Source organism: Chamaea fasciata, unplaced genomic scaffold, assembly GCF_029207755.1.
Source record: "Chamaea fasciata isolate MVZ Bird 193981 ecotype frontalis unplaced genomic scaffold, bChaFas1.0.hap1 SCAF_4, whole genome shotgun sequence".
Lineage (NCBI taxonomy): Eukaryota > Metazoa > Chordata > Aves > Passeriformes > Sylviidae > Chamaea > Chamaea fasciata.
In genome coordinates, this window is record NW_027094089.1 from 65518307 (window position 1) to 65532840 (window position 14534).

General features: G+C 34.0%; 1 protein-coding gene across 2 annotated transcripts in view; it reads right to left on the reverse strand.

Moving 5' to 3' along the window:
- FER (FER tyrosine kinase) overlaps window positions 1-14534 on the reverse strand; it is a 164031-nt gene that overhangs the window by 29460 nt on the left and 120037 nt on the right. For both annotated transcript variants that reach the window (XM_066181840.1, XM_066181842.1), the window contains exon 17: window positions 8487-8610. In XM_066181840.1, the coding sequence (XP_066037937.1) occupies window positions 8487-8610 (124 nt within the window). The remainder of the gene's footprint in view (window positions 1-8486; window positions 8611-14534) is intronic.

Consider the following 14534-nt stretch of genomic DNA (forward strand, 5'->3'; position numbering starts at 1 on the left):
TTCACTCACATCTTACCGAGTTGTACAGTAAAATCTGGAAGGACAGGGACTATGTAAAGGAAAGGTGTGAAATGTCAGGAGAAGCCCTGGACTATCAGAACGTAAATGAACTTTAAAAAGTTTAGGGTTTAGTATCATTTTCTTACAAAATATTATCCTTAAAATGGCACATTTCTGTCTCTTTATATTTGTACACAACATATGCCCCTTAGCAAGGATTTTTCATGTTCTTCCTTGTGAAAGACTAAGCCCTCAGGTCACATAAAATTATACATAAACATTCAATGTTCTTTAAAAATACAAGAATCAGCTCACCAGAATGAAGAATCTCCCTTCTAATGGTAAATATCCAACATCTAATTGCTAAGTGACAGGTGAGATGTACAAAACAGAAAGCAAAAATAGAACCCATTATGAATTTCTAGCTATTGTGAAAAGAAATGGATTTCCAGCCTCCCTTGTATTAGCAGTTATCAGTGAATTCTTTCACCACATATATCTATATTAATATCCCTTACTGACAATATTGACACTATATTTTTTAATACCTAGGTCTACAAAATAATTCTGCAAAAACATGCCAACCAATTTAACTATTACTATCTTTAGTTTAACTCTTCATGACATTTTAAATCACCATCCTAGAAAAACTAAAATACTGAAAGCTCAGAGGTCTGAAATAACTGGGTATTTTCCCCATTTTATGGAGAACACATGAAAGATGATACTTAAGCACATACTGAATAGGGACCACTAAGGAAACTTGGCAATAAAATGAAAATATCAGTCTTATTGAAGCTTTTAACAGACACTTCAAAACATTAATATAAAGAACTATGTTTAACTGATGACACTGAATTATCCCTGATGCCATTCAGTTGATGTACAGGCTGTGTTAACTTTAGACATAAAAAGGAAGCTAAAGGAGATGTCTATTAGGCAAAAATAAAGATGAAACATTGTAACTTAACTGCCTTTTCAAAAGCAAAAACAAACATGGACAGAAAAATTAAATTTACCTTTATTTATTTAGTATGAAGAAACGTCAATTCGCCATTTGAAGCTATGGAACAGCGTAATCTAATATCCTATACTAAACTGGCCTCTGGGAACATTAATTATTAACATTAGCCTCAGAACGACCACAGTTGAACAAGAACTTTCTTTTCCACTAGTATAAATAGATGCCTTATAATTTAATATTTTAAAAGAAGAGTAGTAATTGATAGAGATAATTAGTACTGGAAAATCCCCATGGCAAACAAAAACCATCCTAATAGCAGCTGAATAAAGTACTATGTTACTCCTAAAGAGGGGAAAAAAAAAGCACCAGAGCTTCCAGTTCTACCATTAATATAACAATCATTAAGTTAATGTAATACTTTGGGTAGTCTACTTCATGTTTATTTAACACAGTAACATGAAAAAGCCACAATTCAAATATGTATTTCCTATACACTATGACCACTAACTCCTCTGGCAACAAGACTACCTTGAGCATACATCAGGAATATATGAAAGATAGCACAGTCTTATGGAGACAGAATGACTTGGAGATTTACAGTAAACAAAAATGTATTCAGACCTTTCTTATATCACACTCTGGCCATCCAAACCCACACATCTGCTGCTCCAATTACAAGCCTTGTGCAACTATGGCAAAGCTCAATCTGTGATGCCTAGTTCGCTTTTAATATAGCCTGGGGTGAATTTCAAATAAAGCACATGAGGGGAAGCAGTATCAACCAGTAAAACAAATGCACAGCACTCACAAGCAAAAAAACCCCGTATTTCTCTTCCTTTTACATTCTTTTGTTACCAGCCATGTCAGAATTCAACAGCTTGGGAAACAGATAATAGATTAGAAGAAAGTTCAATTTTTATTCAGAAGCAACTCTTCATAGTTCATAAGCCCTTCCATTATAAGTACACTTCCATTGAAGTATACTTCAAATTGTAATAATCACTCTAATTTATTATAATGAGTTTAAAGTATACAATATTCATGGGCTTGGATATTCATGTTTCCTGGGTTGTTGTTTTTTCCTCTTAATGTTTTCAGATTAAATTGATAAAAACTCAGTAAAGAAAAAAATAATCACGCTTGATTAAGATCTCAGACAAGCAGAAATACTGATTCAGAACTGATCCAACTTTAATTGTAAATGTACTTCTCTAGGATCAAACCACACTGACAGCAGGAAAAAAAAAAAAAGGAGAGGGGAATCTCTTGAAAAAATATTCTTAACAGCTGAAGCCTGGTATATAATACTCTATAATCGATTTTCATATGGCAAGCTTAGTGAAATACAGCGGTGTTCACCTGCCTGTCCTGGATGACAGCAGTTGGAGTGCCCCATATTAGTTATCTCAGGGTTGGAAACATCTCATTTTTAAGAAACACAGTAGAGTGAAAACGATGACAAATAATTTCATGGAGCATTTGAAAGCAGTGACACATTTGTCTTTATCAATATTATAATCTGAAATACAGTTTGAATAGCCACTGATGAAAGAAGGATCATGGCAGACAAATTACCCCAAAAGCACCCGTGGTGTGCTGGCATTAGTGCGGTGAGAGGTCAGCACCACCACTGTTCCACAAACAGTGCTTCCTTTACTTGTTTAACAACAGCTCTGAGTCCCAAGAGCAGCTCTCTGAACTCAGTTTTTTTTTTTTGAAAAGAGGTAGCTGAGGCAGATCCTTTTTTACCCACAACAGAACTATGAGAAGGAGGGGTTTTGTAATCTTGCAAATGGTTCTTCCATTAGTACCACTTATAACCAACAGACAAAATAAAAAATAAAAAATAAGGATAAAAATAATTAAAATAAAATAAAAATTAATAATAATAAATAAGTCTATTATTTTAATTATTTTATTTTATTATTTACTGATTTATTTATTTTATAAATTATCTTACTGCATTTGTTATATTATTTTATTAATGGTTTCATTAATATGAAATAAAAATATAAAAATAAAAATAATTAACAATAAATAATAGAAAAATAATAAGATAAAAAATAATAACATGTATAGAACTGGCAATGCTATTTTTGCACAGTTCTTTATAATCTAATAAATTGAGTGGAAATACTCCTTTTGGGGGAAAAGACCTTGCTCGTTAAGAGGAAACAGAGAAGGTTGCATAAGGCATGTCCATATTAAGAAATAAAAGCTCAACACATGGTAATGTGCCAATCAAATTCAAAGTCTGACGAAAAATTATTTTATAGATACGGCAAAGTAAATTTTAGTGGATTTTTTTTTTTAGCAAACAATATATCTTCTATAAAGTGGCTTGAACAGTTCCTCATCAAAGTTTCCACTTGTGCTTTTATCTTTAAACAGAATGGAAATATTTCTAACATTCATATTGGAAAAAAATGCTTTGAAACATCATTTTATATAAAGCACAGACATCATCTTTTTTAAAAGGATCAAAGCTATGATTATTCACTACATTTATGGGGTGTTTCAACTGCAGAACTGACAATAATTCTCTGATTTATTCATTGAAGCATGATCAACAGATACTATCAACATAGTAGAACATACTTTTTCATTCAGTCATAAATAAATTTTCTATTAAAGAAAGCTACAGAAATGGAATCTCACATCATCATTTTCTACATGTAATTCTGAGAGAATCGTAAAAAAGATAATTAACAGTGACAAATTAATCCTTGCATTAAACCTCAGAGATTTGAGGTGGTTTACCACCAAAATGTCTTCTTTCTTTGTTAAGTCATACACTATCAGAGGAAATTACAGAAATTGCAATAAAGGCCTCAAGCATTGCAACTGGCCAGGAGGAAATGTAATATTCCGAGAAACTTGTCCTCAAGGAGCCCAAGCTACTGCAGAACAGAACTCAAGCCGTCACTCCAGGGAGCAAGGGGTTATGTGGAGCCTCCCAAGCGCGTGCACAGAGAAGTTTTTAGCTGCTATCTTCCATGGGATTTAGGTAGAGAAATCAAGCAGACAGGTTGTTTCTCCTTTTTAGGAAGGAGACCTATTCCATTTTGGAATTAAACTGTTACTCTCCTGCTCCCAAGAGACTTCAATCATTTCTGAAACACACAGAGCTGAGCAGGATCTTTGCTAAACCGAATATTCTTTTTTTATCCTTTTAGTTGTAGCTGAACTACTGTTCCAGGTAGAAACAGAAGATTCACAGGAAAAGAAAGATCTACTTAACTATTTAGTATAGTTCTTACGTTCATGGTTATGAAAGGGTTCTGACATTTTTTCCAAAATTCTATACATTAGCAGTTACCAGGTTTTAGAGGAAAAAAGCTCTGACAGCTAAGCAGACCAGCTGAACTAGATTAGTAGCAGGAAAGAAAATATATTCCTAGTAATTTATATGTAATTAATTTAAATGATACATATCTAACAAAAATTGTAGAAATCCTGAATTAGTATCTACAGAGTCAGGATTTCATAAGATGAAAGTAAACCAGATTTAACACAACACAGGGTTTTTCACAGCTACAAAACCAGGGCAAAAATAAGCAGTAACAATATGATTAAAAATTGAAGAACTAGACCAGAGAAAATGATCATCTTGCCAACCAATACATCTTTAATTCAGAATATGGAAGACTTCAGAAGATAAATTAATTGACTGAAAAGAAAATTTGACCTCAAATGAAGGTACCTTGGTCCCTGTTTCCTCACTCTCATAGTGCTTCTATTGCAAATAAGTCAACCTGATCTCGGCACATCCAACAGAGTCCAACAGAAATTGCAGCTTCTCTCCTACAGCCCCCCAAGAATGCTTTGAAAACTAAACATAAATTACGGACAAATGAATTCACCATATGCAAATCAAATACTGGAAAAGAAGGCCACTCACAAATGCTTATTAAACCAACTCAAATTATCGCAACTCCATTCTTATCTTCTGTTTCTAATTAACAGCATACGGTAAAAAAAAAAAGCAAGAAACAATTCTTCAACCTGATGTTAATTAATTGGAGATGAAAAGACTACATTATTCTGTGCATGTTCAACCACTCTTTGTTTTTTTAGTAACATCTTTTCATGCAGCTTTTTTTCTCCCTGAAAGTGCAGTCATTTCTGTTATTTAAACAGAGAGAGCAAAGAACAAGTGATATCTGGATGCCAGAAGAAATGCAAATAATCATTCAATAATCACTGACTTGGCAATGCAAGCATATTCCCCTACTGAAATAGCTAACACATAAAAAAATAAAAAGCAAACAGCACATTAGTTGTGGCACTGTCCCAGCTACTGAAAAGGTAAGTTAAACTGTAATTCAGACAATAATATCTGAACTTTAATACAATTCTGAGTAGAATTTTAAAATATAAAGGCTAAGTGTAGCTACTGCAGTTACAACTAAAGAGCAGCACTAAAAATAAGGCAAATAAACTGATGAGTAGCCCTAATTCCCCTAGCAGGCAGCCAAATATGCACGGTACTAAATTTCTCACCTAAACTACTAAAAAAATATGTGTGAGATTCTGAAAAAATCCTTTAATCAGCCAACTGAATACTACAGAAAGACAACAGCATGAAGTAAACCAATTTCATTTTACTGCAGTCTATATAATAGAAACTATTTCTAATTATACATTATTGATCCTTAAGCAATAGTAACCAAAGCCTACTGACCTTTAAACAAATTTAAAAACTGGGAGTTTTTTTAAGCACTGCTTAATCGATTGTCTCTAGTTAATTTTCTCACCTCTTTCCTTACCTGAGAACCACTTTCAGTAGATGGACTTTCTGACAAACGAAGAACAAGTTTAATGTTCTTTCAGAAAACCACCACTCTTCTACAGAGTGCTAAAGCTTCTTCCTGCTATGAACTAAACTGTTCCATTCCCATTTACCTGCTGTCAACATTAAACTTATACATGACTAATCTGTTCTACCTGAGCTAAAAAGGAGGGAGCAAAGGCTCCTAGATTCCTTGTACAGACCATGCAGCCACATGGTTGCACCTTCAGTGCTTGGGAAATTCCAGTGGGATTCTGAGTCAGAACACCCAAGAACTTGCTCACGGAGCACAACACAACTCGACTTTTCCCTGCTTTCTGGGCTTCTGTGGCTGACAGGGGTTCTAGACTGACGCACCTCTGAATGCAGCCATTCCTCAGGGTGTCCAGAAATCCTGAATCATTGCTCTAAAAGGTAACAGACCTAGTAAAATTCTATGTACGTATGGTAATCCTAATAAATTGCAGTTTAACCATAGGTCAAACACATTTTAAAACTCCATGAACTTCTTTCCTAGAGTAAGCATTTGTAATCAACCTGTGTTAGTAACTAAAAATAAAACCAATGAAGTTCCTTTATCATTACTGCAAAAATCACTAAACTTGGTTGGTTGTTCACCTGATTCTGAAATTTTCATTACGTTTACTTATCAAATTTAGAAGTATTAACTCATAAATAAAGTAAGCACATGCTATGGCTAACCACATAAGACAAAAAAGAATGTTGTATACTGAAGTAAACAAGACTGGTAAACTAATACTGGAAATGCATGTTTTGATTTATTAACCTGTGTGTTTCCTAAAAATAAGCAGTTTTCCTGAACATATGGTTTGCTTGCTTGGTTACACTTTAAAACTTTATTTTTATTCAGAATAGGTTTCCTAAAAATTCTGGTTCTTCCTTTAAGGGAAGTGCTAGCTCTCTATAACTTTCAGTGACAATCTGTGATAATAAACAAATTTCATTCATATTTTAGCAGTTAAAAAATAAACAAGGGGAAAGAAGTTCTTCTCTCCGTGTAACCCAGGCTGTGTGCAGTGGCAAGTCTATGGCACTAACAAAACAGGTCAGATTACAGTTCTTTTTCCTTGACTTGGGAACTACATGACCGATTTGTTTTCAGATTTCCAACTGAAAACAAAGAAATCTTCATATGGTAAGACAATACTCCGCATATCTTCTCTCTGAAACACATTCTCTCGATCAGTATTAGCTTTGTAAACAGATATTAGGAATAGTAGTTCCTATTCACCAACCAGCAGAGCAAATTTCTAGAGATACAGTGAGGTCACAATGTCATCTATACATACTAGAACTGTTCTCTTCTACACACCAGTGCAAGAATGCCCTTTTTCCAGTGTTAAAAAACCCCAAAATTATTTATATTTTAGGCAGCACACTATCATTTAATGAATAAATATTTCATTTTTTTAGTAATTACAATTATGCACTTCAGTTATCCAGCTACTATTTTTATCTTTGACTTAATTTTCTAAGAACATGGGAGCTTAAACAGGCACTTCAGATTTAACACTGATGTGTGTGTTACAGGAACTATTATGCACTAGAGCATTTATGAGGCTAGTGTAAAACACTAATGCTGTTACTTGTTCTGATTTTTATGCCATTACATCCTTAACAAACAGCCAGGCTGAAACACATTCTGTCATGACAGACTGCACACAATCCCTTTCTTGGATTTCCCTAACAGAATATTACATAGTTTTAGATCATGAGTTATGGGGTTTTTTTCTCTTAGTGTTTCTTATACATATGATCTTGCAGAATTATTTTGATTAACTTGATGGCAAGATTGCAACTGACCCATTCACTGCTGATAAAAATCTAGAGAAAGGCCACTCAGATCTCTGATAAGAACATTCATCAGAAAGGTGTTAAATCCCAAATGAACTGATTATGTGAGATGTCACACAGATCACCTACAGATGTTCCATAAAGTGTAAGACATCAACAACAGAAATACAAACTTGTTCTTCATAATTTTTCTGTGAAATGGATCATCATTATGTTTACATCTCACATTTCAGCCACAGCATTAAGCAGGATATTGTGCTATTCTAAGACAACAAAACAGGTAGAAACTAATTCCATCCCCTTTGATACAAATGGAGTATAAACAGCAATGGCAGAGTCAAACTGGAGAAGAAACAAGAAAAAGATAAAGGAATGGTAGGAACAGAAATAAGAAACTCCAACAGCATGATGTTTCATAATCTTCCATATTTCAGAGAGAGCAGTCCAGGCAATTAGTATTTTAATATACAGAACTTTAGATATTCTCTGTTATCTGAGAAACCAGTGGATTTTTCTGAAGCACACTTCAAACGTACCATAACTTCTTTGTCTGCCCTGCAAATATTTTAAATTTCAGACACGACATAAGCCTCACAGACTGCTTCTTGGTATGATTCATTCTCACTGTATGAATCAGGCTCCTTAAAATGCATATCATTATGGTGAAAAATAATTTTTAACTTCTATTAACAGCACCAAACTATAGACATCAAATAATGTAGCTATTATTTTTTACCCAAATGAGTAATTGGGTAACTTTTGAATTAGACAAGCAATAATGACCAACTTTCAGAAAAAGTATATTTTTTTGGAATTGTAGGGTTCACGCCTATGATAGTAAACATCATACATCTTTAAACACCTTGCAGTTCCACTGAGCAAAGGAATAATAATGAGAAAAAAAATCTTCCTTACCTATGTATACAATTTTTAGATTCAAGATATGCCATACCAGAGGCAGCATCTAATGAAAATTTCACCAACTGTTTGGTTTTCAGCTCATCCTTCTTTTTTCTTAGGAATGACAGGAAATCACCTCCTAGAAAATCAGACAGATGGACAGTGAGAGACTGATAGCATCACATTAATGTCTTGGTGCAAGACCAAACAAAATGCAGGTTTTTAGGTGTTCAGCTCATCCCATCAGTTTGGCAGTAGTCCAAGAAAAAGGAAGGAACTCAGCTTTCAAAAATACATTTTCCCTTAAATATTAGGTGCTTAAAAGTGAAAACTGCACACCATGCTTTTGATATACCTAACATCTTCACCAGTGTACATTAAATACAGACTCACTTAAAAACTGTTGACAAAAACGACTGACAATATGTGATACATATTCCTTGTCGAAAAATCTCTTTTTCAAATCCATTTTCTACAATTCTTCTCTAATCACAGAATTATTAATTGTGAATAGAGAGTTTAGGTTCTCTTAGGTACATGAGAGTAATTACTTTTTAATTGATCATTTGCAGTGATGATTCTCAAATTCTACACTGATGTGTTGGAGGAGTAAGAAAGTATTTTCTTCTTGGGCAGTGTTAGCCAGACATTTGATCAGGGCAGTGGAATATGAGCAGTTATTACTGTGCCTTCAGAGTCTTCTGCCTTGGAGGAGGAAAGCCATTGTCCTCTCATCTGAGAAGCGGGGGAGGTCAGAGTGGAGAATATCCAAAAAGCAAATTGTGTTAGCAAAAAGTACTCTGAAAAACTGATTTAGGACAAAGGTAAGCTGGAAGAGTATTATACAAACACTGCAAAGCCATGTTCTGATTTATATAAATGTATTAAAGATTTTTCTAAAATATATTTTATTATTCCACGCAAAGACAAAAAGTCACAGCAGAGCTTTTCACATCACACAATTATTTGACAGCGAGTAACCATTCATTGCTCCAGTATTTGTTACCTTTCATTTAGGAATGAACTGACTATCAGGATTTGTTCTTGCCAATTTGAAATACCTTAAACTGACTTTTAAACTCCAATAGAAAAGGAGAGATGACTACTGCAAACTGGACTGGGTAATCATCAACTTTTCTTTAATCTGAGAGTCTACTGAGATAGTCTGGTAACTGGTAAAAAGTAGGTAATGCCAGCAGGAAGTAAGATAAACTCCAATTAATTATGTGTCATTTCTTGCACATGTAAACAGAATTTTTCGAGTTACAGAAGACAGCTAAAAATAACTTCAAAGCAATTCACCCCTCCAACACACACAACAAACTGATGAAAATTTTGTTATTTATGTGCTGAGACCTCACTAGCCTCTACACAGGAATCATCTTTTAATGAGTAAGTATGACTGCATGCCTTTATGAATGTGAAGTCTCCCCTTCTTGACAAAGTGTGGCATGACTTGAATGAGAGCAGTAAATCAAGGCAGTTTATGAAAATACATTTAAGATCTTTAAAAAACCTCTACTGTCACTCAACCAATGTTTCAATTTTGATTAAGAATTGCTAACAACTTCCTGTAGGAACACTGAAAAGACAGATAAAATCAGTTTAATATTTTGGGAAAACAAAATAAATAAAAAGCAAAACAAACAAAAAAGGAAAAAACACAAACAAGCAAAAAAACCGCAGAAACAAACCCCCCCAAAATCTTGTAAAAAAATCTCTATTTAAAAAACTTGCTATAACATCAGTGTAAACTACAATCCTCACAATTCATATAAATTCTTTGTATAAATAAGTTAACGCTCTGCACAATCATCAGATGGTTTCACTATCTGTTCTCAAGTAAAAAGGTGTTAAAGACAAAAATGCAACTTAAACTTTAAAGAAAGCCCAACCATATACATTAAAAATATTTACAATAATACATGTTATAAATTCATTTCCAATATGCTCAAGCAATCAGATTAATTTCCCAATTTTCAACAATTTATTTCTGAATGATACTAACAGCTGCTCGGTTCCTTACATCAGAATATGTCAAACTCAGGAAGCACAAGCCTGTTACTTGCCAATGCAATTCACTACCATCAGGAAGTGATTTAGACTTGCAGATCTTCAGAGTCCTGCATGCACTGTACAAAATTCTAGTTTCCACCAAAACCAGCACTATATGTCAAACTGTACACAGTGCACTTTATGCCCATCACCAAAACAGAGTTTTAATTACATTACTTTAATCTGTCTCAGGGTTTTCACTAGCTGCTCTGTTTTTTTGTATCTGTCCTTGCATGGAAATGGCAAAAAAACCTTCTAAATTTTCTGTTTAATATTAATTTAAAAGCAGAGTTAGTAGCAGACAAAATAAAACAGTCAAGCAACACCCATCTCACTCTGTATAATATATGTAGTATTTAGACTAAATCTGATTATCCTCATCGTTGTGAAACTAACTTAGGCTTAAGTGTCAGCCCTTTAAGTAACAGAGTTACTTACTCCTCAGTAAATTCTGACTGCTACTGTGATCAGTGTTCCAGACACTCATCTTCACAGCAAATCATCCACATGAATATCTTCAAGGCTGAATTAAGAGTATTTCTCTACAAACTCTTCAGTGCAGAGCTGTGGTTAGGTAATAACTTTATGTACTTTTTAAAATAAGTTTTAATATGAAAAGCCCTAATTCACTATTTGCAGTACATAGTGTCAGAGCATTACATCCAATGGAATAGCTGTTAATAAAATTGAAATAAACAGACCTACTAGACTATGAAACAACTAATACAAAACTAGATGACTACATAATAGTAAGCACTGTTTCCTCTTTTATGTGGAATTTCCATTGTACTCTGCATGGCTACCTGTTATTACATTTAATAGCCCACAACACCACTAGAAAATGAGGTATGCTCTAACAACGTTAAGAACTACAAAGAAAAATTAGACTATTATATATATATTATCACCTAGCAGAGATGGCTTGCCTGTTTTGGGTTTATAGGAGGATAAATAACAGTACTGGAGTTCCTTTCTAGTACAACAGAATTATTTTACTAACTAGAGGACAAAATGTAGTGCATAAGCAGAAGCTTCATTAGAGCAGCCTATAACTGGGTTCCTGAACACAGCCCTTTGTGTATTTTGCTGTGAATGGGAACTATTTCTCATTACATGCAGGAATTCTGAGAGTGTGAAAACACCACATATCAGCAATTCCTTGTGTTGGCCGTGCTTTATAGCATAAACTTCTTGTACAATAAGTAGCATATCATGGCAATAAAACAGTTCACTCCTTTGCACACAAAAAAGCAAGCTATTGCTTTAAAAGAGGAAAAAACCTCCCTGTGATCTATGAGAAGAAACCAAAAATGCAAGAAACAACAATGAAAATCATTAATTAGGTTTACAAAGCAGTTATTGCAAATCTCTGATTTGACTGGCATTTCCAATCAACTATGACCATGCATTTCAGTATTTTCCTGAGCTGGTGTCCAAAGTGACACCTACCTACTTGCTCTAGGCAACATGGCATCATTCTTACAACCATTTTGACACCAAACACAACTAAAATATGTTTTGAAATTATGATGGGAAATCTACCAATGAATTGGTATACAGACATATACTGTTTATGTATTGTATCTCTATATTAGTATCCTAATAATATTACAAATAATTATAAAAATATTAATAAATATCTTAATACAATACCAATTATTATGAATAATATTAAATTATATGTGTTATTAGTCACGTATAAATTTTATTAAAGTGAGAGAATTTACTTTGTTAAACAGCCTTTTTAACTACATTTTTTTAAAGAGGTCGCTTAATTCTTAATTCTTCTTATGTTTATACACACATCCATCATGCAGATGCATCTTCCTTGTGGCTATACCTCCTAACCCAGGGGAGCTTTAGAATACAGTGTTCCTAACTGCTTTACAGGTCATTGCAGTATTACTGAAATTACCTTTATCTGCACCTGTAAGTATTTATAAATTTAAGAATTTAAATGATCAGTATTTCAAGTAGCCTTAAAGCAATTTAGAATTTCCTGTATTGCCTAGTATCTTAATCCCATATACATGGGATCTAAAACACAAACCTAAATGGATTTACTTAAAACTATGAACTTAAAAGAGTAAACATGCATCTCTAGGAAATTCTAGGAGATGTTTTTTAAGTATATAATAAGCTATTTGACAAAATATTTAAAATATAAGGGCTTAAAAATGCCAAAACACTCATTTTCAATAAACTACTGTGCCTTCACACTTCAACGAATGCATCACTTGCATGCAATGCAGTGCTCTCACTTCTTTTTGTTCTTTTATCTATGTAGTAACAGAAACTAAATAAACCCAAGGTTTATTTTTCTAACTGCCCACCAAGTACTATTGTGAAATCCAGTTAAAACTTGATTTCTCCTGTTAAGCAAAGCAAATAAAAGTTGTTACAACCACGTAAAGTGCTGCCAATGTAATGTTAACAATGGCAGTAATGAAGTTTAAGTAGAAATACCTGTAAGTGAAAACTAAAGATGAAGAAAGAAAAAAATTATATGAATAGTGTGCATTGAGAGCCAAGGACAGAAGCAGCAGCAGCAAAAAAGAAGACAGAGTGAAAATGTGGCTTGTACCAGAACTGTGCTGTGGATGACTTTTTAACAGACAGCCTGTGATGAGACCAGAAAAGAGATGACTCATGAGCACAAAATAACTGCACTGTGATAAAATGAAGATGAGAAGAAGGTTACAACACATTTACATGTGCTACTTCACTTCCCTTCAACAGGATGACAGACCACAGACATGTGATAATCAAAATAAACAGAATATTGACAATGCTCAGAAGTCCTGCTATAGATTTCAGATGTATTAAATAAGGTAGAGCATGAAGCCAATATCCCATGTGACATAAGTGCCTGTCCAATGACAGTCTGTCATCACCTGTCAAGAAGAAACCTGAAATCAGTGAGACACCAACAGCTAGAATCCCTTGTCTTCTGTGCTGCCAAAGTAACGCTACCCAGACTACCTGGACTCATATGTTTTAATACTGTGGCTGTAAAGATAACCCACTGTGAGTGCATAGATAAAGCCTACTTCAGAAACTAACTGAAAGTAAAATCATCTTTCCCCAGGAGGTCCTCCATTCTTCAATAAATAATTCTTGTAACTGTACTATGCCCAATATCCATAATCAAAGACGTTGAAAAGGATTCCAGATTAGAGAGACATGATAGTTGATGTGAAACAGAATGTACCTGAAGAACACATTTTTTTTAAAATCTATAGAAAAACAATGAATTTTTTTAAACACAGACAAATGAAATAAATACCACGGCAAAAACTGTTCTAGGCAAAATAAAAAAAAAAAAGTGAATAAGAATGAATGAAAAGAAATAAGTTGAATATAGATGTTTTTGCAACTACCAAAACACTGCTAAATCTTTAAGTTTAGTTGGTTTTGTCAGTTTAAAAATGCATTTTCTAGTTTCCTCTACTTGCTGATTTGATTTTGTACATTCTTGATACAAAATATAGTAACATCAAAGCCTAGAACATGCAAAGAGATAAAAATCCAACTGTGGTCTGAAATGCTACAATAAAAGGAGACCAGAGTTTTGGTCTTGTTTTCACTAAACAGTAGCTCTGAGGCAAAGGGAATTTTTAATCACCACCACCTACACTCTAACAAAAGAATCTGACTTTTCTAGATAAACTGGAATCATTGAAGGAAAGAGGGAGGAAGAGACCTATTTGCATTACAGGGCTACAAGCAAGGAAAGGAAGAAGAAACAGGGTCTGTATGTACGTGTGCGTGTACTGCACAAGGACTGGTGAGGAGAGAGAAAAGTTGGACACATGGAGAGAAGGAATCCATGGGAGGTGTCTGGCTCTTTGAGTGAAATGCCCAACAAGAGCAGATGGCACAGGCAGAAGCACAGCGAGTTGCAGAGACACACAGACAAATCAAAATGGAAGCTGGAAACTTAAGAGGATAAAGTAAGAGAGATAAAAACTAGAGAAGCAGACAGGGATCTATAGATAGATCAAAAGA